Source organism: Lepus europaeus, chromosome 6 (genome assembly GCF_033115175.1).
Source record: "Lepus europaeus isolate LE1 chromosome 6, mLepTim1.pri, whole genome shotgun sequence".
Classification (NCBI taxonomy): domain Eukaryota; kingdom Metazoa; phylum Chordata; class Mammalia; order Lagomorpha; family Leporidae; genus Lepus; species Lepus europaeus.
The window spans coordinates 126,076,451-126,098,462 of NC_084832.1; the positions used below are offsets into that span (position 1 = coordinate 126,076,451).

The 22,012-nt window shown below is 47.0% G+C and overlaps 1 protein-coding gene across 1 annotated transcript in view; it reads right to left on the minus strand.

Annotated features, from left to right (window-relative positions):
* The window catches only part of SLC2A13 (solute carrier family 2 member 13), a 333,838-nt gene that overhangs the window by 140,308 nt on the left and 171,518 nt on the right, over nt 1-22,012 (minus strand). The window contains exon 4 of the mRNA XM_062195072.1: nt 6,851-6,959. Coding sequence (XP_062051056.1) covers nt 6,851-6,959 — 109 coding nt within the window. The remainder of the gene's footprint in view (nt 1-6,850; nt 6,960-22,012) is intronic.

Here is a 22,012-nt window from a genome sequence, read left to right on the forward strand (position 1 = left end):
AGACTCATACCTGTAAGCACTTCAACCACTTATTGCCATTTGGACGCTGTTCAGAGCCCTACAGCGGAGCAGAGAGCTGGCCCTGCGTCCTGCTGCAGAGACAGCAAATCCATGCCCCCAGTTCAGCTCCACAACCTGAGGATACGCCATCCCTCACTCTTCACCTGTTCATGTCCTGTCACCATTATCTTTCTCTACATTTGCCACCATCTGGGCATGTGTGGCTGTGCCATGTTTTCTGATTGCGTGCTGATTTTTTATACTTGGAGAGCTTGTTGACAATAAAACATGTGACGGGAACTGATCCAGAAATACTGTCCCTACAAAACTGAGTTAATTAAATATGAAGAACAAATACAGAGGACGCATTCTACCATTAGCCTGGCTTGTCTGGGAACTCTAGATCAGCATCTACTGCAGACGCCTTAACGGGGTACCCGAAACTTTAACAATTTGGTGAGTTCTGGGATCTCTGAGATGGCTGCAGTTTTGTCATTAGCACACAGTCATTTTAGGCTTTAATCCTTGGACAGCAATGAAATTCACCAACTTTGATTGCGAACCTCAGGTTGCCTCTAAACCAGCTTCAAACAGCCTGCTCTGCGCATCTTGTGTGTCCCAAGATTAAAGGGGAACCTTAGAGTTGTGTGTCAGAAAACCAGCCTACACGTTCAGCTCCAGAGCTCGTCAGTCGTGTGTTGGGGGACCCATCCTTCAACTCGTTAAGCGCAGCTTCCTGCTCTAGGGAACTGGGCCATTTCCCTGCTGCAGCGGACCTCTCCTTGCCTTCTGGGATGCTGCAAAACTAGTGCCTGCTGACCGGATGGTTATGCAGATCAAGCGGAGGTGAGGGTTGGGCACAGAGCTTGGGGCTGAGTCCTAGCTCCAGTCCAGATTCCAGCTTCTTGCTGAAGTGCACCCTGTAATGCAGCAATGATGGATCGAGTAGCTGGGAGGCCTGGATTGGCTTCTGAACTCTGTGCTTTGTCCTGGCCCAGCCACAGCTGCTGAAGGCATTTGGAGAGGGAAGTAATGTATTAGAGATCTCTGTCTCTCTTCCTATGAAGTAAGTCAGACAGAAACTGTCATTGACATTATGGTGTACCAGGTAAAGCCACTGCCTGCAATGCTGGAATCCTATATGGACAGTGGTTCAAATCTCAGCTGTTCCACTGTCCATCCAGCTCCATGCCAACGGCCTAGGAAAAGCAGCAGCAGATGGCCCAGATGCTGGCCCTTGCCACCCACCTGGAAGACCCAGATGAAGCCCTTGGCTTCACCCTGGTTCAGTGCTGTGCTTTGCAGCCATCTGAAGAGTGAACCAGAAGATGGAAGATAATCTCTCTCCACGACACTTTCAAATAAATAAATAAATAAATAAATAAATAAATAAATGTTACAAAACAGAACTATTACCTAAGAAAATCTGGTGAAATATATACGAAAAGCAGTAAAAACGTTTCATCATTGTCATGACGATAGTAAAAAGGATCAAAACGATTTTAGCCTGCTTATTTTATTTTCTGTATCTATTCAGGGAGTTGACAGATGTTAGAGTATCACTAGAGGAGCAATCCCTAGAACACTATTATTTCTAGTATCTATTTTCTACAGGCCCGCATCCCATCGTGTAAGTATGTATGGGTATTGGCTGGCGCCGCGGCTCACCAGGCTAATCCTCCACCTGCGGCGCCGGCACACAGGGTTCTAGTCCCAGTTGGGGCGCTGGATTCTGTCCCGGTTGCCCCTCTTCCAGGCCAGCTCTCTGCTGTGGCCCAGGAGGGCAGTGGAGGATGGCCCAAGTGCTTGGGCCCTGCACCCGCATGGGAGACCAGGAGAAGCACCTGGCTCCTGGCTTTGGATCGGCGCAGTGCGCCAGCCGTAGCAGCCATTTGGGGGGTGAACCAATGGCAAAAAGGAAGACCTTTCTCTCTGTCTCTCTCTCTCACTGTCTAACTCTGCCTGTCAAAAATGAGTAAATAAATAAATAAATACATACATGGGCATTTCCAAAAGCTCATCAAAAGCTGGTGCTGTAGCATAGTGCTGGCTGGCATCCCATATGGGCACCACTTTCAGTCCAGCTGCTCCACTTCTGATCCAGCTCCCTGCTAAAGTGTCTGGGAAAGCAGCAGAGGATGGCCCAAGTCTTGGGCCCCTGCATCCACGTGGAAGACCTGGAAGAAGCTCCTGGCTCCTGGCTCTGAATTGGCCCAGCTCTGACTGGGCCCCCCCCACAATCCTCGACCTGAAGTGGACTCAGAAGCTTAAAGTACTGGATGTCTATCTTTTCTTTACTGCTGACTTTTTAAGACATGTATTTATGAGAAAGGCAGACTTATAGAGAGAGAGACAGAGAGGGGGAGACACAGAGAGATCTTCCCTCTGCTGGGTCCCTCTCCACAGGGCTCCAACAGCTGAAGCTGGGGAGGGTTGGAGCCAGGAGCTTTCTCTTGGTTTCCCATGTTGGTGGCAGGGACCCAAGTGCTCGACCATCTTCTATTGCCTTCCCAGGCTATCAGCAGGGAGTCAGAATGGAAAGTGGAGCAGCCGGGACACGAACCTGCGCCCACACGGGATGCCTGTGTAGCACACAGTACCTTCACCAGCTATACCACAATGCCAGCCCCAACACTGATTCTTTGTACAACTCCAAAGTGAGCCATTTAACCATTTTATCTTTTCAGGTAAAAATACAATACTCTCTCTCCCTGTCCAAGATGAAGTGATGATAGCAACGAGATGGGCTGCTTTACAAATAAACTATAGTCAGGCATATTTCGCTTATCGGAATATGCGAAAACAAAGTAACTACAAGTTTCTCAAAAGAATCAGTGTTACCAAGCTCACATTGAATCTTTTTTTTTTTTTTTAACCTGTCTGTCCACCTATCTTTCTGTCTGTCTACCTATTCAGTCATCCACCCATCCATCCATATACCCATCCACTCCCTTGGATGGGCACACGCACACCCATCCAGACACACATAAACACATGCATATTTAGGTTGTGATGATGATCACGTGGCAATGTTCCAATTATTAACAGTTATGTGACATTTCTTAGAAAATGGAAAATTATGATATTATAACTAAAGTTTAAAATAGGTCACAGTGAGAATTTCTTAGATTTCTATTTATATATATATATATATATATATATATATATATATATATATTATTTTTGACAGGCAGAATGGACAGTGAGAGAGAGAGACAGAGAGAAAAGTCTTCCTTTTACCATTGGTTCACCCTCCAATGGCCACTGCGGCTGGAGCACCGCGCTGATCCGAAGCCAGGAGCCAGGGGCTTCTCCTGGTCTCCCATGCGGGTTCAGGGCCCAAAGACCTGGGCCATCCTCCAGTGCACTCCCGGGCCACAGCAGAGAGCTGGCCTGGAAGAGGGGCAACCGGGACAGAATCCGGCGCCCCGACTGGGACTAGAACCCAGTGTGCCGGTGCCGCAGGCGGAGGATTAGCCTATTGAGCCGCGGTGCCAGCCTCTATATTTTTTAGATATGTACATTTTTTTACATTAATCATAATCACCTTCAGCTATCACTCCTCTCCTTTTATTTTGACACAGATGGAAGTATTTTATCGGTCTGTTATGTACTTGAAAATATACCTGTATTCTATATGCTGTGAACATGGGAAAATTATTTAGCTGCATACTTGAAATTAAGTAATCAGGGACATATTAAAAAATATCCTCTTCTAAAAGTTAAACACTGTAACTGAAGTAGGTAGTTCAGGTAGTATTTTTTACAAGGCCTCTGTTCAATAATGTGGATGAGAAAGTGTGGGTTAGGATATAAATAAACATGAGCTTTTATACAAACCTGAGCTACTTAAGCCAACACACACCAGTAAAGGAGGAGAAAATAAAATATTTCAAAAGGGACATTTATTTCCTTGAATGAGGCAAAAGATTAAACAGGCCAAGAGGGCAGAATAATGCAATATCTGAAGAAGAGGAGAGAAAATCAGTGTGCATAGCACAACTTGAGGTGGTTCTATCTTCCAGTATTTTTCCACATGACTTTTCTTTGAACATTTCTTTGTAAGAAACAGAATTCAAAATATCTCATATTCTAGGTTCACAAAGAATTTCTGATGAAAGATAGAATTTGTAAAAGAACTTTCAGCTTCTTTACACTCTCGGGGTGGACTGGAATATCAAAGAGCACTGCCTACTTCATTTTCCAATTAAAAGAAAACAGGCTGGGGGAAGGATCATTTTAGTGTTTACAGATAATTAAGTAAGTATAAAAATGGAATTCTGCATAAAGATAACAACAATTTTAAAATAAGAAAAAAACATTTTCTACTAAAATCTACAAAAATTAATTCCTAGGCTCTAATTAAGGGACTATTTTAAATTATGAATACAATTTATGATGGTATTTATTCAACCTCAGGAACAATGGAAAAAGATCTGTACATATTCCCAGGGCTATAAACTAGTCTCAGCAACAGAAAATGCATCACTCTAGGAGGTCTAGACTGGTCATTATCCATCTAGACGATACAGAGCAGTGCAGTCTATCAACCTGGCACGTACAGAAAATGTCACTGCCTTACAGTATGACCAAGCAGAGCTACCTGTCACAGGTGTCCCATTAGTAACTGCCTAATCCTCTGCCTTTCAGCCATTAACACCACACTGATTTCAAACAAAGTCTAAGTTCAACCATCATTTGCCTGATTTTATCCTTGCTACATTTCAAGATTAATACTCAAATACAAGCAAGGACAACAGGATCTGTATTATGTACAGTTTGTGATGAACACAATGCATTAATTACTTTTGTGACAGGGAATATCAGGATGCTGCGTCACCTGATCTCTGTGGAAAGATGGAGGATGTAGAGAAATGATACAACTTGAAAAACTCAATCAGCAAAATTTATACTAGATACTGCAAAGGGATTATGACCCCATTTTGACTGGGAATACACTGCCCCTAGTCTCTACCCATCAATTAGACTGGGCTCGGTCTGTGATTCCTGTTTTAAAAAAACACAAAGAAATGCCATAAAAATCCTTCATTTTCTATGCTTTCAAACTTGCCAAGTTTAAATGCCCAGAAACGGGTTGAACAACCAAAAACAATGTTCAGGAACAGAGCACATTATTAGACTGCTCAACTAGAATATTCAGATAAAGTTACGACCGTACTGCATTACCCGAAAGCGTGGTGCCAGCCAGCTGCGATTCTGTACTCTGGCAGGGTGGACTTGCTGCACAGCAGTCACCACGTGCAAACCCAGAGATCATGTGACTGTGCAAAGTACTACTGCAACCACGCGCCTGAACAGAGTCGATAACGAGAGAGAGCACGCAAGCACACGTGGGAAGAAGGGAGTGCAGCACAAAAGGTTAGGGAGACAGCCCAGGAAGCCAAGTCGAGCCAGGTCGATTAGGACTAAGGCCAAATTCACAAAGCCAGTGGTTTTCTTTTCTTTTCTTTTCTTTTTCTTTTTTTTTTTTTTTTTTTTTTTTTGACAGGCAGAGTGGACAGTGAGAGACAGAGAGAGAGAGAAAGGTCTTCCTTTGCCGTTCAGCCTCCAATGGCTGCTGCAGATGGCGCACCGCGCTGATCCAAAGCCAGGAGCCAGGTGCTTCTCCTGGTCTCCCATGGGGTGCAGGGCCCAAGGACCCGGGCCATCCTGCACTGCCCTCCCAGGCCACAGCAGAGAGCTGGCCTGGAAGAAGGGCAACAGGGACAGGATCTGGCGCCCCAACCGGGACTAGAACCTGGTGTGCCGGCGCCACAAGGCGGAGGATTAGCCTATTGAGCCGCGGCGCAGGCGTCAGTGGAGTTTTCTTAACAAATCCTCCTCTTAACGAATGAGTCCCTGGACCCTGATGGTTAACTTTAAGATTTATTTTAACCTATCTCCTCTTCTCATTCATCACTGAACAATTCATTATGTCCCAAGTAATCTCAAAGGAAGCTATCAAGAGTGGCCAATACAAATGGTTTTCCGAGAACATTTTGATTTTATTTCAAGTCTATGTCTCTAATGATTATTTCTGCCCAGCAGGTGGTGGGGGTGAGGGGATTCTAAGACTTCACAGCTTTTCACTGACAACAGGTGTCGCTCTAGGGCCTCACAGGCCCACCTGGAGGAGAACTGGGCAGCCCTGTGTGCCCTTATTAAAACGTCAAGTGCCAGGTTTAACTGACACTGACACTTTTCAATGCTTGCTTTGGCCATCAGCCTAAACTCCACGCACGGCCAGAGAGCAGGATTTCTGTAGTTACCACAGCTGCGCACCTAGCACAAAACCAGGCTGCACAAGTGGCTCTGACACTGGGTGAGGCAGACACAGCAGAGCCTGTACAGCTCACCCCATACACAAAACACTGGTGGCTGCTCTGCAACCCAGACAGGGACCCTTTCTGCCTCACCATTTCTCTCCTCCCTCCCTCTCAGTCTCCCCTTCCCTGCACCCTGGATGTAACAGACGTCTGTATCACACTTCATTAATGAGCTGCCCCAAAAGGAATCAACCAGGTATGCGTGTGCCCCGAAGTTCTGACAATGCCAGGTGACTTCCATTTGTCTTACCTTTTAATCCACATCAAGAAATGGCTTATAAAAATGAAATATTAGCTCAGCGTAAAAGGAGGTACCGGATGACATCAATGATAAATCATAACAAACACAGTAAATCACTTCTTTCTCATTACCAATTATAGGATTGTAAAAAAATCATAAAATTCATATTTTCCCAAAGGAGATACAGTTTGCAGTAACAGCATCCACCAAGAATCATATTTTTTTCCAGGTAAAATAGGGCCTTTGCGATCTTTTCAGTAACAAGCCAGAGAGAAGTACATACATGATGGTGTTAATGCCAGACAGCTGCTGGAACATCTGGAGGCCACAGCCCACGATCAGAGCCCGGCGGGTCGGCGGGTAGCTCAGCATTCTGCAGATCACAGGCCCGGCTGGTTTCCACGAGAAAAGGAAAAGAGAGGGCACAGCTATTAGTTCTCACTCTCACACTAATTACTCCCATTATTCTCAATTTCCATGAAATCAACATGGCTGCGCATTTTAAAACAGGTCCACTACTACAGTAACATCGGTACAATCTATTATTTTATAGACAGGCTTAGTCTATTGTTTAGCTTAGACTAGAAAAGCAACAGGAGAGAATTCCATTCACAGCAAGCTCTGGGTACCTGGATGAGCCATGGAACCTTGACACCAGAGATCATCCTTCCCTAAATCCCTGCACACTGTGTTTATTAATCACTCACTTTGTTCTTTCACTTTCTTGGCAATTAAACATTATTTAAAATCCATCCATGTGGGACTACTACAAAGTCACTGGCAAAATTGCTTTCATCGATCAAAAGAACAGAATTTATTAGAAACAATTTAAAATTCATTCCACTCTGTCTATAAGCATTTGAGCATATTAAAGTTGATTATGGCTCCAATAGATATTATTAATATAAAGTTAATAAAAGGAAAACTTAATGCCGAGAGAGAGAGAGAGAGAGAGAGAGAGAGAGAGAGAGAGAGAGAAAGGAGCATTTCTAAGTTTTGAACAGTTCCTTAGTAGCACTCAACAGTCATCTTAAAGTCTAAATGGGCTCTGAGAAGAGCAGATTCCTTGGTGTTTCTATCAGAACTTGAGATCAGGTCAGGGAAGCTGGGAATCTGAGCCCCCGAGTCTTCAGTAAGGTGACAGATCTTACTGACATCTGTCACCTGTGCACAGTCACTGTGAGTGTCCTTTCTAGCCTGGGACCTGTGCTGCCTGCAGTGTGCTCTGAACTTCAAGAGGCACTTTGGACGGTGTCCTCACGGGGCAGAGCTGCCTCCCAGGATCTGCGGCATCTCTGCTGTGAGAGACATGGCCTGGGCTCACCAGGGTGCTAACTGCTCACTGTGAGACAGTTCCCGAGGCTGTGTTTGCTATCCAGCCATAAGATGAGCCAAGCAAGCTGCAACCCAGGGAAGTCAACTGCAGTGACCTGAGATGGGAGAAAATGGGCCAACACGTTGGCAGGGCAAGTCAGCCTGGGATGTCCTGAACAGGAGACCTAAGAACGTCCCCACACTCACAAAACTTGATGTGTCACACATACCTGCTGCAAATACAAGAGAGCTCACACCCTCAGAGACGGGTGGACGGCCTGTTTAGAAAGCAGGCGGATGGTGTTAGAGGTGTCAAGCTGCCTTAGACGCGAGCAAAGCGTTATTAGAACCACACATCCCAGAAAGGTTGAGTGGAATAAGCAGATCTGAGAGCGCTGCTGTGACAACGCTGGGATATCTCTGCATTAGCAGTGTAAGAGATGGGCGGGCTTGCTGCAGATACAGGCGTCAATGGCTGAGTTGCAAGAGAAAGGCTCCCACGGCACAGCAACATCTCACCCTTTTCCACAATCCTAGAGCCTCATTAAATAAATAAAAAAAATACCCTTTGCCTTGTGTACATGGAAAAAGGATAAACTACAACATAATGAAACCAGATGAAAACCTTTCACTGTGTTACTTTTTTAGGTTAGCAACTAACCTTTCCTACTCTAGTCTTTGTAGAGCTGCACCTGCTTTTTCCAGATTGCTGCGTGAGCCAAAGCTCGGGGGAGGTAATTTAACTTGGGATGGCCGGAAGACAAAGAAAATTAACAAATTAGGATCAAAGTCTGACTAGCCTTCATGTATAAATGTTCACATAAACACTGTTTCCCAGGTTTAAATAAAAAATATAGATTTTCTCCTGGCTCCCATTTCCTATTTAAAATGAACAATGGTGCTTCCTTTACAAGACTGGATTTGTTCTAATGGATACATTTTGGTCAGAGCAGCTGCACATCTGATTATGCATGAAGAAAATTAAAGAACTTCCTTCCTTTAAAATCATAAACATAGCTTTATTAGGCAGTAAAACTGACTCCGCGAATGAAAGCTATCATTAATCTTTATATCACACAAGCTGTGAGGCAGAAGAAAAAACGTGAATATATTAATTGGCTGAATGTTCATAAGTGAAAATTTAAAATGTCATGCTCTACTTATTATGTTTCTTTTGCTTTCATAAATGCAAAACAATTTGTATAAACAAACATTTCACATAAAATTTTCTTCCAAATGTGTGGCTTTGAAACACCCAAATTCCCACGCAGTACAAACATAAACCTCTAACCCTCTAACACAGACTAGAAATAAAGGACATGGGATGAATACACATTAAAACAACAGATTTAAAAGACAATATGGTTGGTCTTCCCCTTCATGGGCGGCCTAGCTGAGGCTGGGGTCTGGGAGCAAGAATGGGCAGGTCGAGCTCTCAGGGCAGCCACTGCTGTGCGGAGCTCAAGCCAGCTGGGCCTACAGAACGCCTTCGAGTGTCATTCAAACACGCCAGGGCCTGGTGTGTACAGAGTTCCAGTTCTGGATTTCCCATGCCAGCCTGACGTTCCTACATCAAACAACTCCAAAGCTACCCCTGAACGCAGGAAACCTCTGCATGCCCATGGAATGGTGGATCCTGGTGAGATCTGGACACAGAGGAGGCGAGCAGACTTCAAGGTGGGTTCCTTGAAGGGGAAGGATGCAATTCAGTGTACAGGGACGCCAAGGGGTAGACGTCACGGGGAGGAGGCTCGGAGAGAACAAGAGCCCTGGAGATCTTCAGAGGCCCTGCTGGCATTCAGCTGATGAGCGGCTGTGTCCAGGAAACTCCCTGAGGCAACAGACAGAGCCGCTGGACAGGCCTGGAGAAATCCATGGCAGGAGCCTGCACAGGGCTCCGCTACAAACCACGGTGAGGAAGCGGCGTGGACAGGAGAGCGCTCGGGAGGGATTTGTCTTCACAGTGATGCACCCAGCATCATGGGTTTCATCCAAAACAGCTGGAAAGCGAAAGCCGACTGGTTTCCAGCAGATGATCAGCATCACAAAACAAAGTTCAAAATGAGATAAAATCTGTGATGTTGGGTATACAGTGAAAAATGACCAGGCCTAAAACATGATAGGAAATACCATCTGTAATGACAGAGAAATCAGTTCACTGACATGTCCCAACACAGCTCGACGTTTATGAGAAACTACAAACCACACAAAACAAGCGCTGACAAAAATGCAAAGGGAAAGAGAAAACCCCACGTGCGCGAGACTTCATCACTCCTTGCTCAGTGACTGACTGAACACCAGCAAGGGTGCAGAAGGCATAAGCAGCACCATCAACCCATCCACTTGACCCAGCAGCTAATGTTTCGATAACACTCCACCACACACCGGCAGGACACACATTCCCATGAGCAAACTGATGGTCAATGCCTGGGAACACTTTCCCAACTCAGATCATGAGCTGAGCTCTGTAACCTGTCTTGACTCACTGAGAAGGACTCAAGTCATATAAAGAACATTCTCTGAATATAATAAAACTCAAGAGAAATCAGTAACTGAATGGTAACTGGAAAATGTCCCTCTGAACCGGAAGGTGAATGGGTCAAACAAATGATGGAAGTTGAACAGAATATGAAACTGGCAAAGAAACATGGTGTACAAAATTTGGGAAACTCAGAGCAACAGCCTTAGCTTCAAGCTTAAGAAACCAGAATAAGTAGGCAAATGAAACCCAAAGAAGGCCCAAGCTGAAAATATTAACAAAAATTAGAATGGAAATGCATGTAAGAGAAATGAGGAAGACAACAGAGAAAAATCAATACAACCTAAAACTAGTTCTTTGGGAAAATCAATACAATTGATAACCTTCAAGCCAGAATGGAAGAGGCTTTATAACATCTCTCAAAATACATCTTAATCCCTGGAGCCTGCCAGTGCTACCTTAGGCAGCCAAAAAAGATGCTGTGGACATAGTTATGTCAAGGATTTTAAGATGAGAAGACTCTTAGGAATTGTCTGGGCTGGCTCCAAATGCAGTCACTTGGACCCTTACAGGAGAGGCAGAGAGAGTCAAAACAAAAAAGGGGAGAAGGCAGACACAGAGATCAGACAGACACGGCCACAGGCCTAGGGCACTGGCTGCCACCAAGCTAGGAAGAAAGAGGAGTAGCACTGCCGAGAGCTGCTGGAGGGAGTGTGGGACACTCACATCCTGATTTCATCCCACGGAAAATGATTTTGAACTTGTGGCCAGGGAACTGTGACAGAATAGAGACCTGTTGTTTTAAACTTCCAAGTCTGTGTTAACTTGTCACAGTGGCTACAGGAAAGAAACACACAATCTGGTCAGGAAAAACAGAAGACACCAATGACCACACCCAGAAGTCAATGACCACACCCAGAAGTCAGAGAGGTGAACAATACAGACATGAAAAAAGAGGAACAAGGGAGTATCAGGAACAACTCCAAGCCATTACACACGGTATAGTAAATGCAACAAATTATAGACAACATAGGATCTTTCCAAACTCACTCAAGAAGACTGAGCAGGCAGCCCTGTAAGCTACTAAAAATGCTGAGTTTTTAAAACAAACAAAAAACCAAAGCTTTTCTCCAAAGCAAAGTCCATGCACCAGGAGCTTGACACGAAGCAGAGCAGGCTGTGAGGGCAGGAGTCACAGGGAGTGCAGAGCAGACACTGGGCAGCAGGGCGAGGCGTGTCCTCCACAGCACAGCCACGGTTCCACCTGTTCACACAAACTCTCCAAATTCTGTCCTTAAAACAGGTGTCACTTATTATGTGTCAACCAAGCAGCTCAACAACAATAAAGAAAGGTCACCAAAAACAGAAACGATGAACGGGGACGACAAAAGGAAAAGTTAGATATTCAGAGACCACAAAACTCACTTAGAGAGGAGCACAAGGAGCTAGAAGTTAGAAGTGACCGTGTCCAACTAAACAGGGCCAAGTTTCGGCATGAGACTGCCCCGGGAGAACTGACAAGGATGCAGGTGCTCAATGCTTCCTGGCTCTGATGCTTCCCAGTCTATTTGATTTAGTTATGGATGTTACAATATTCTCAAGAAAAGCTAAGAAGTAGTAAGTAGATGCCCTGTGCGCCGTGACTGGCACACAAGGTGCAGGAGGCATGCCAGCACCAGCGATCCATGCACTTGTGAAGGCTGCCACATGTGGTCACTGTCACCTGCAGGCCTTCAGGAGAGGGGACGAGCTGGTGACAGGGACTGCAAAATACCACTTAGCATTTCCAGGTTTGCTTGAGACCCTGCTATCCAATGATCTCCCAGCAAGTTGGGGCACAGGGTGTGTGTGTGGGGGCCAGCGTCGTACTGTAATTCCACCGATTTTATCAATCACCCAGAGTACCAGGCATCGACTCTTATCCCCCCTCATGAACCGTTTTTATCACACATGAGTCCTATGAAGAAAGGAAGATGAGGAGGTGCTGTCCCCACAGCGTGGGACTCAGGGCCCAGGAGCAGTCACCAACCAACAAGCCGCAGAGCCCCAAGCCCAGGTCCTTCTCACACTGTGTCAGGGAATTTTATAACGGTCATCAGAGAAGCTCATCTTCCTGGACAAAACCCGATGATGGCACAGCGCGAGGAACACACACGGGTGAGTTGCTCCTGGGCTGTTCCGTGCTCACCGGACCCTATCCCCAGGCTGCCTTTTCTTTACCCCTTTGCAGGGCCCTACCAGCCTCGCAGAGGCACTTCTGGAGTTCTGTTTCCCAACACTAACTCCCACCTCGCCCCTTTCTCCATGCCCACTTCCGGGAAGGGAGCAGCCCCCGAGGAGAATTCCACAATGGCCGCCCTGGGCTCAGGTGGCCCACAGCATTCTCCCTGCTTCCACTATAACGTAGCTCCTGCCCTCCCAATGTCTCTCACCACTCTGGCTGGGCACTCCTCTGCCCATTTACCAGACCAGAAGCCCCCGAATGGAGCCTGCTCTGCACTGGGGACAGAAACAGGAGGGTCCAGCCCTGGAGGAGCTCCTAATACTGGGGTGGGGAGGGAGTCACCACAGAAATACACTTCCTCCGAGTAGCTCCAATCAAGTCTCCATCTAGCACTCGCATTACAGGGCTAGGTCACAAGACGGACACACACTAGATGAAGCCAGGTCTTCTTACCCCAAAATTGTTCTTCTGAGTTGTCTGATTTCAAAGCAACAACAACAACAACAAAACCTGTTCCTTTTTTGTTTGCTTTCATTTATTTTCTTAAATAAAGGCAGAGAGAGAAAGAGAAATCTTCCAACCACTAGTTCACCCCTCAACTGGTCTTAATGGGTGGGGCTGGATCAAGCCATAGCCAGGAGTCAGGAGCTCAATCCAGGTCTCCCAAATGGGAAACCAGGTACTGGAGCCATTTCCTGTTACCCCCACCCAGGGTGCACAGCAGCTTCCGGAAGCTGGGGTGCCAGATGGCCATCACCCAAGCATCTTAACCACTGTGTTAAATGCCTGTCCCCAGAGCTGTGGCCTCAGGTTCTTATTCCTCTCTTCTTACTGCCCATTTCTGATACACTGACACGTTTTAATTAGAACTAATGTATTACAGGCCCAATTTCTTTCCACCAAATACCAGAAGGAGTTCCCTTGCTTTACACTTGTGCTCACGCTGCCTCCCACCTCTCTACCTGCCAGGACTGGGCACTCACCCACCTGTACAGTGTCACAGGGCATGCTGGGAAGGGTTCACTGGAGTTAGGGTGGAAATGTCAGCACCACCCCAAAGCTGCTGCGAGGTTCTGAACCTTTTGAAGCCTCTGGCTCCTCTTCAGTAAAATGGACTGGGCTGCAGTACTGTCCATTAGGAGGAGGAGAGACTCAGTTTCCGGCACACAATTTTAAGTGCAATCACAGGCCTGGGACTTGCCAGCAGGCCCACCCTAGCCCATCTACACTACTTCTTCGTCTTTATCAAGGCACCCACCAATTACTTCCTGCACAAAGGCTCTGAAAACAAACCCACCAGCACCAATCTCACGAAGGACATGTTCCTGACATAGCTCAGGCGACCTCCCTCCAGCAGGTGTACACAATCTCTGAGCAATCTGTTTTATCCAAAGGGGCCTCATATTTTAAATTTTTTAAAGATATATTTATTTGAAAGCAGAGTTAGAGAGAGGGAAAGTCAGCCACAGCCACAGTGAGAAAGAGAGAGAGAGAGAGAGAGAGAGGGAATACCTTCCATCTGGTTATTCACTCCCCAAATGACTGCAACAGCCAGGGCTGGGCCAAGATGAAGCCAGATGTCTAACCATCTAGGTCTCCCATGTGGGTGGCAGGGACCCAAGAACTTCGGCTGTCTTGGCTGCTTTCCAAGGGTGCACATTAGCAGGGAGCTGGATCAGAAGTGGGGCAGCCAGGACGTGAACCAGTGTTCATGTGGGATGTTGGCAGTGCTGCCAGCAGCTTAACCTGCTGCGCCACACTGTATCTTATAACATTCCTTCTGTCTGGAAGTCTACCCTTTCATTTTAACACATTTTTATTCAGTTGACAGGAAGAGAGAGACAGAGTTCCTATCTGTCAGTTCACTCCCCACAATAGTCAGGGCTGGGCCAGGTTCAAGGTGGGATCAGGAAGGCAATAACAGTCTCCCATGTGGGTGGCAGAAAACCAATTACAGGAGCTCATCCCTGCTCCCTCCCAGGGTACTTAGCCGAAAACTCTCATCAGGCGTGTAGCTAGGACTCCAAGCCAGACACTCTGATAGGAGATGCAGGTGTGTGAACTGACATCTGACCCACCAGGCCAATTTCCTGCCTGACTTCCCACTTTAGATGAATGGATCCCCACCAAACTCACACTCCCGGATAACTGGTTTTGCGCATCAGGTACCTGACCTCTTCCACACCGAATTATGACCTCTGTGCTGGCTTCTATCAGGTGCACAGCTCAGATTTTTCCCAATTGTATCATATTACTTTCCATTTTACTTAGTCAAGGATCACACAGAGAAAACATTGAATAAAGATTTCCCTACTGAACTCAGGAAAGAAAAGGAGGAAGGGAAGGCGAGGAAGCCCCACCCGAGCAGTCATGGCTACGGAGCACTCATGGCTGCTGCGGCCTGAGCACACACGGAGCCGCTCAGTGATGTGGTGACGAATCACAGCCTCCACTCAGCTCTGCACCCCTGAGCTGTTCAGCTCGTCAGCGTGCAGCAGAGGATGCTTGTGATTCCACACCGCTGCTCGGCACACGTTCTGTTTGCAAGGAAGGACCGCTGCTATTGACAGATCCAGCCCCATGCGGTCCAATCATTCCTTCACAGCCTGGTGTTGATGCCAATACGTCTGAAATGCTCCAAGGCCATCAATTTGCCAAGACCCTGCGACGCGCCAGTTGTCACAGACATGTGCTTGCAAGCTCATCGTGGTCCATTTGGGTCTGCGTGCAGTGCCCAAGTTAATCTAGTCATCATTATTCCAGGCTGCTAATAGCAATGAAGACTTTTTCTACTTATCAAGGAGATGATGACAGGGCTTAACACTGCAGAAATATTGTTTGTTAAAAAACTTCCTGTTACCATCAAAAATTCTTTCAGAACTCTCAATTATTCCCTCTGTTACAGGCGTGCACCCCAAGGAAGCAGTTCTGAAATGCATCTTCCAGCCTGGCGATTCTCACATGAGTGATGAGCAAACTGCAGAGGCCCTAAGAGCCCTGGGGTGTGGCCCTGTGGAGGGAGAAGCACTAGGGAGAATGGCTGCCCAGGGACTCGTTCCTGAGCAAGCACCCTTCTCTGGCAGTACATCGGTTTTCATTAAAACTGTGCAGTGCACCTTATTGTCTTCTGCAGACACAGCAATTCTTAATTAAAGGGTAGACACTCAATCGAATGGTCCTGGAGGATGTCCATGACCAGCTGCCAGTCTCAGCATTGATCCAATTTTTTAGTACCAGTGGCTGATGGAACAGTATAGCCCCTCTGCATCCGGGATTGAACACATCTCAGCTACTTAGCAGCTGAGGGGCGCTGGGCAGAGCCCTTGCTCCCTGAGCTCCCCGGGCTTCACGTGTGACAGCGTCTACCTCACAGACCCAGGTGTTCTGATGAGTAAAGGTGGAAATGAACACGAGGAAGACCCCACCACAATGCCAATGCTGAGGCTGCCACTGCGTGCACCAGCTCTCTAGTACAATTTCTTCATCGATGGATATGAAAATTTTAAAGTAAAAAACTCTAAGTTGTGTTTCTCTACTCCATAAACAAATAAGCAGCCCACACTTTGAAGATTCCACAAAGTAGTTCGAAGAGCTGCATTAATATAAAGACTGAATTCTGTGCTGGTAATATTTTCCTTCTAGAGTTAACACATTACTAGTAAACCACTGGGTGGAAGCACCTCAGACAGGCAGCAAAAAGGGAGCCAAGAACAAAGTGCTTGGTCCACTTTCTACACATGATCTTAGCCAAGAGGCCGAGAAGTGAATTGGTCCATTTTCTAAGAAAGATTGGTAAGATGTGAAAGCACTTGCTACCTTCACTGTAAGGAAATACTGGGAACAAGAGGAGTCGAGGAACCACAACAGCATCTGATGGCCTATAAGGTCACGTCTGAGGTGGGTCTTACTGATCTGCAGAATGACGAAGGTGCATTTAGGGAATTCAGACAAATTCTGAGGATGTTCAGGGCACAAGCTGCTGGTCTAGCTTCCAGGTCACGGACCCTACCCAGCACAAACTGTGCTCCACGGTCAAAAGGTGGCAGCCCATTGCTGGAGCTCGGTGATATCAAGACCACAGCCGGCTGTCTGCTCCATCTGTCCTGTGGCCGTCTTTCCAAACATACGGCAGTCACACACACAAGACTTGCTATATTTGCTATATATCCGGAAGAAGATGGAAATAGAGGCCTGAGAGGTGCAAATGACCCCTCAGAAGTGGCGGGTGGCTGATAGCCCGGGAAAGGTGCACCCATGTGTTTATCCTCTGCCTGATGACTATCCGAAAAGCAGGAACGCTGAAGAATTCCACGCTTGAACTGGGAAAACTTGGGGAGACCACACAGTGAAGCTAGAAGTTGTGGAAAAAAACACCAGCGAGGACAGAGGTGCAGAATTCCAATAAGCCACCAATCTAAGAATCCATGGAAAATTTAGACTTTAAAGTGACAAAAAGTCCCATTTGTGGGAAAGGGGGGGGGGTGCACAGAAGTGATAAATTAGTAAGACCTGTACCACAGGTTCTCACAATAAATGAGAGCTCTATCAAGTTCAATGACGTAACCTGTCAAACTTTCATACAACCACTACTAACTTCAGCGTTTCCCCCTCTTACCTGCCTCCATCCTAGGTCACACACAGACTCTCAAGAATTCAACACCTCCCATATGTCTTCCAGATCAGAACATTTTTAGGTAATGACCAAAGCTTTTTTTTCTTAAGATGTATTTAATGGCCGGCGCCGTGGCTTAACAGGCTAATCTTCCGCCTTGTGGCACCGGCACACCGGGTTCTAGTCCCAGTTGGGGCGCCGGATTCTATCCCAGTTGCCCCTCTTCCAGGCCAGCTCTCTGCTATGGCCCAGGAGTGCAGTGGAGGATGGTCCAAGTGCTTGGGCCTTGCACCTGCATGGGAGACCAGGAGAAGCACCTGGCTCCTGGCTTCGGATCAGCGAGATGCGCCGGCCACAGCAGCCATTGGAGGGTGAACCAACGGCAAAAAGGAAGACCTTTCTCTCTGTCTCTAACTATCCACTCTGCCTGTCAAAAAAAAAAAAAAGAAAAGAAAAAAAAAAGATGTATTTAATTTTTTGAAAGAGTTATACGGAAAGACGGGGCTTTCATCTGCTGGTTCACTCCCTAGATGACCACAATGGACAGCATTGGTCCAGGCTGAAACCAAGAGCCAGGAGCTTCATCATCGTCTCTAATGCAGGTGGCAGGGGCCCAGACACTTGGGCCATCTTCTGCTGATTCTCCCAGGCCATTAGCAGGGAGCTGGATCGAAGTGGGCAGCTAAGGCATGAACCTGGTGCCCATATGGGATGCCAGCACAGCAGGCAGTGGCTTTACCTGCTACACCACAGTGTCAGCCCTCTAAGTATGTTTCTAAACATTCATCATTTGCTTGGTTAGAAGAATTGTTTTCACAAGGATATTTGAACAATACTATAGCAGCATGTCTGCTTCTAGATTCAAGCATTCAACCAATTCACTACTTAGAATTAAGGCTCTACTGAGAGCTACGGTGCATGTTTTATTTGACTTCAATGTGATGGTTACTACAAATACACATGCCAAAAAGTCAACAATCAGCCAAGTTAAACAGCCTATGTTTCTATGGTGGGGTGTAACGTTCCCAGCAGATTCTGGAGGCAGGACTATTGCACCTGTGTGGTGCCCTAAGGGTAACATCCCACAGAGAAGACTTTTTTCTCTCCCATAATTCTCAGAAAATCTTAACTATTCCAAAAATACCTGGAACTAGTTATAAAAGCGAACCAAATACGTGATGATACAAATGTACTGCCAGAGTAGTCCACATCTTGCCCTCGCTCTCTTCCTACTCTCCAGCAAACTAAAAAATACCCACGTTAGTCATTCAATGAAGAGGAAGAAAGATGATCTATAAAAAGTGCAGTGCTAAGTTCTGCTAAAAAAGGGGGTGGGAAGCTAAGCACCGGGTTTCTGGAAAAGCACTGGTTCAGGGGTGGACCGTGCAGCTCTCTCACCTCTCACGTACAGAGGCGCGAGGCACAGCTGCTACAGGAAGCTCGGTGAGGGCCATGCACGTTCAGGACGGACACTCAGGCTGCTGTGCAGGCAACGGGACGGTGACCACAGTGTCTTCCGCTGGGTCGGCTCTGCTCGGACACAATCAAGCCGTGAGCACAGCAGACAGAGGGGCAAGGGAGCGCCAGCAACCTGCTGGCTCACCCTCTGTGAGTGCACTGCTGCCTGCTGTCCTGGGGGGTCTACAGGTGTATGCTGGGCTTTGGAATCTAATTTGCTCATGTGGTAATCCCAAAGTATCCTTATCATGGCGTGCAATTAAATCAATCTCTTTTCTCAGGGCTGACTGGCAACTAAGCTCTTCCCACCAAACCACAAGCGGCTGCTGCCTCTGTTCTCCACAGGCAAAAGATATGGGGCCCCTCTGCAGACTTTGGGCACAGACTGAGCTACACAGCAAGCATGAATCAAAACCGAGATTCCTATAGGGGGCAAAATAGCTTAACTCGATCAGTCATGTCATCTTTTAATCTGTAAATTTTCAAAAGCAAAAAAAAAAATTCACCAATAAAATGTTCAGAAAAAAAAAGCCAAAACATGAAGCTTCTATCTCCCTTGTTAACCACAACTTCGGTAAGAGGAAGGCTTCCGTGAACTGCCAGAAACACAGCGTCGTTACCAGGATGCGTTCGGAGCAGAACACCAGAACCACCACCCTACGGCCGTCTTCTCCCAAGGATGTGTCATGGCTTACATCATTTGGCTAACTAATCACGCCCCCATGCAACCAATACCCTCAGTCAATCAGTGCTGAAAAGGCAAGTTTATGCACAGTAAGAAGCTGGTACAACAGCTTTAATTTAAAATGCTATTGGGTTTTTATGTAAAGAAGTTCTAGGCTTTTCTGTGCAAAGACTCATCTTGCTACATTTAGCAAAGCTGAAAAGTTCACAGTGAGGTAACCTGAACAGAGTGGGCGACTCTGATAAAAGTGAAAAGGTTTACAACCTACTTATAAAATCTAGCCTAGAATAAAGTGATTTTATAGTTCACTCGCCAGGAAACAAAAATATGTTACCAAAGTTTCACCGATTTCTATCATCCAGTGCCACACACTGGTGAGGCGCTCCGCTCTGCTGACAAGGTTCAGACTGACACGCCTTAAAGACCACTTCAGAAAGCGCCGTGAGCTTCAGCCAGCAGCTGCGGCACAGCTGATAAAGCCAGCACTGGCGTGGATGGCAGCTCCTATCTGAGTGCCAGTTAGAAGCCGCTATTCTTCTGATGTGGCTCCCTGCTGGTGTGCCTGGGAAGGCAGTGAATGATGGCCTAGTGTTGGGGACCCTGCCACCCACACAGGACACCACGCTGGATTCCCGGCTGCTGGCCACGGCCTCCCCAGGGCCTGGCTGTTGTGGACATCTGGGGAATGCTACAGCAGAGGGAAGATCAACTGATCTTTCTCTCTCCCGCCCTTTCCTCCTTCTCTGTCACTCTGCCTTTCAACTAAAACAAATCTTACATTAAAAATCAGAGACTTGAGTGACGTCTCATGGGAGAACAGTCTTCAGAGTTGTTGGCGTGTGAGAATCATTTCCTTCAGGATCACAACGATATGCGATCTGAAGAAAAATCTGTAGCATATAACTACACTGCACCGGTTTGTTTTTGTTTTTGTTTTTAATAAAAAGAAAATGAGAATTTCCAAAGACTATGAGCAATTAATATCATTTTTAGGCAGGTGGTATATTCCCTGGGTGTGAGAAAGCCACCAACACAACACCACACCTATGGGAAGGAGGGGCTGCAGTGAGGCGTGGGTACATGTGCAGGCAGGTCTGCACGCGTGCACACACACACACACAGGCAGAGATGGAGAACCCCAGAGAGACATGCTGTGCAGCGACAGCCAGCACCACCATGGAATCTAGAATCACCTGCACACCTTCATTCCTGACTCCCTCCTTCCAGCCTGCTCCCCACGTCCACTGTGATGAGGGACATGAGGTGTCACTGAAGACACATGGACACCTATTCCAAATCGTGACAACAATTCTGTGTCTTCTCCCACGGCTCTACTTCACAGCCATGAGCCCAGAGCCCTCAATGTTCTGAGGAACCGCAGCAGAACTTCAACAGAGAACAATGAGCAGCAGGACCCCGGGAAGCTGAGTTCCAGGCGCCCTACTTGAAGAGGTGTTCGGTAAGAATCAGGAACGGTAATACCGGTGTTGGGTTTGCACACCCGGCAGACGGGAACCCCTGCAGCAGGGACCCCCAACGCGGCTAGAGGGGCACCCACCGAGCGTTCACAGATCACCCTGATTACGGCAGGGAAATCCGCTCTGCCAGCCCAGCACAGCACAGCTCCTCCTGCTGCCTCTGTGGGATGCCCCATCCCGAGCAAGAACCAGCGAGGAGGATCGCAACGACAGCCTCCAGACGCCTTGGCCTGTAAGCGTCTGTGGGCGTCGAACCTTATTTCTGCAGCTTTTAGATTTCTGTTTGTGATTGTTTTCCATTAGGCAGACTCTTCTTACACTCCTCCATGACACAAACCGTAATTCCGCGAGGTTCGCTGAGATAAACACGGCTCTCTGGGGGAGACGTCAGTACAGAGCATCTCCATCCGGCTGTTGTATTTTGAGGCAGGTCTGCAGTCGCCACACGGTTGGTGGTGATCTGAAGGACGTCAGCACGTGTCTGTCTAAGTACTCACTGCGCTGAGAGTTTCTACGTGGGAGTGCTTTGACCAGTGCTTTCTTCTCAGTGCTAAACCTTACTTTGGCTTTTAAAAAAGGCAATGCTCCCACTCTACTGCAAAACGTAATCACAGAATACACTTGTTGTTCGACAGTAAAGCACTCTATGCATTACTGGAGATGTGGGAAGCTCCCCACCTTGTTCAGCTTGCTTGTGACTCGTTTATACTGTGTTTCAATATAGCTCATGCTTATTCCCAGGGGTGGGCAACCTTGTTTTCTGCCAAGAGCCACATGCATGTTTATAACATCCTCCACAGGCCATATAAAATCATCACTTAAAAATGAGCCTGCCATCAGCCTTACTGAATCTCGAGTCACACTTGTGGTGGGCTCCCTGCCAGGGCCAGACCACACAATTCCGTGGGTCCTACACACACGGCCTGTGGGCTGCAGGCTTCCTACTCCTGATTCAGGCAGAAGTGAAGCCAGGTCCAGCTGAGTCCTCACAGAGGATGTTCTAGCAGATCTTGTGTGATGTGACTTAAAACACCAAGACCCCCTGACTCCACTGAATGAAACTAGTGTGGTAACATTCGCAGTAAAGACACAGTCATTGTAGCTGCTTCGTGGGAGTATAAACAAGCGTGCTATGTGAGTGGAGTATGTGCTTACTACAACTGATGCCCACCCACTATTCATCAGGTTACTATAA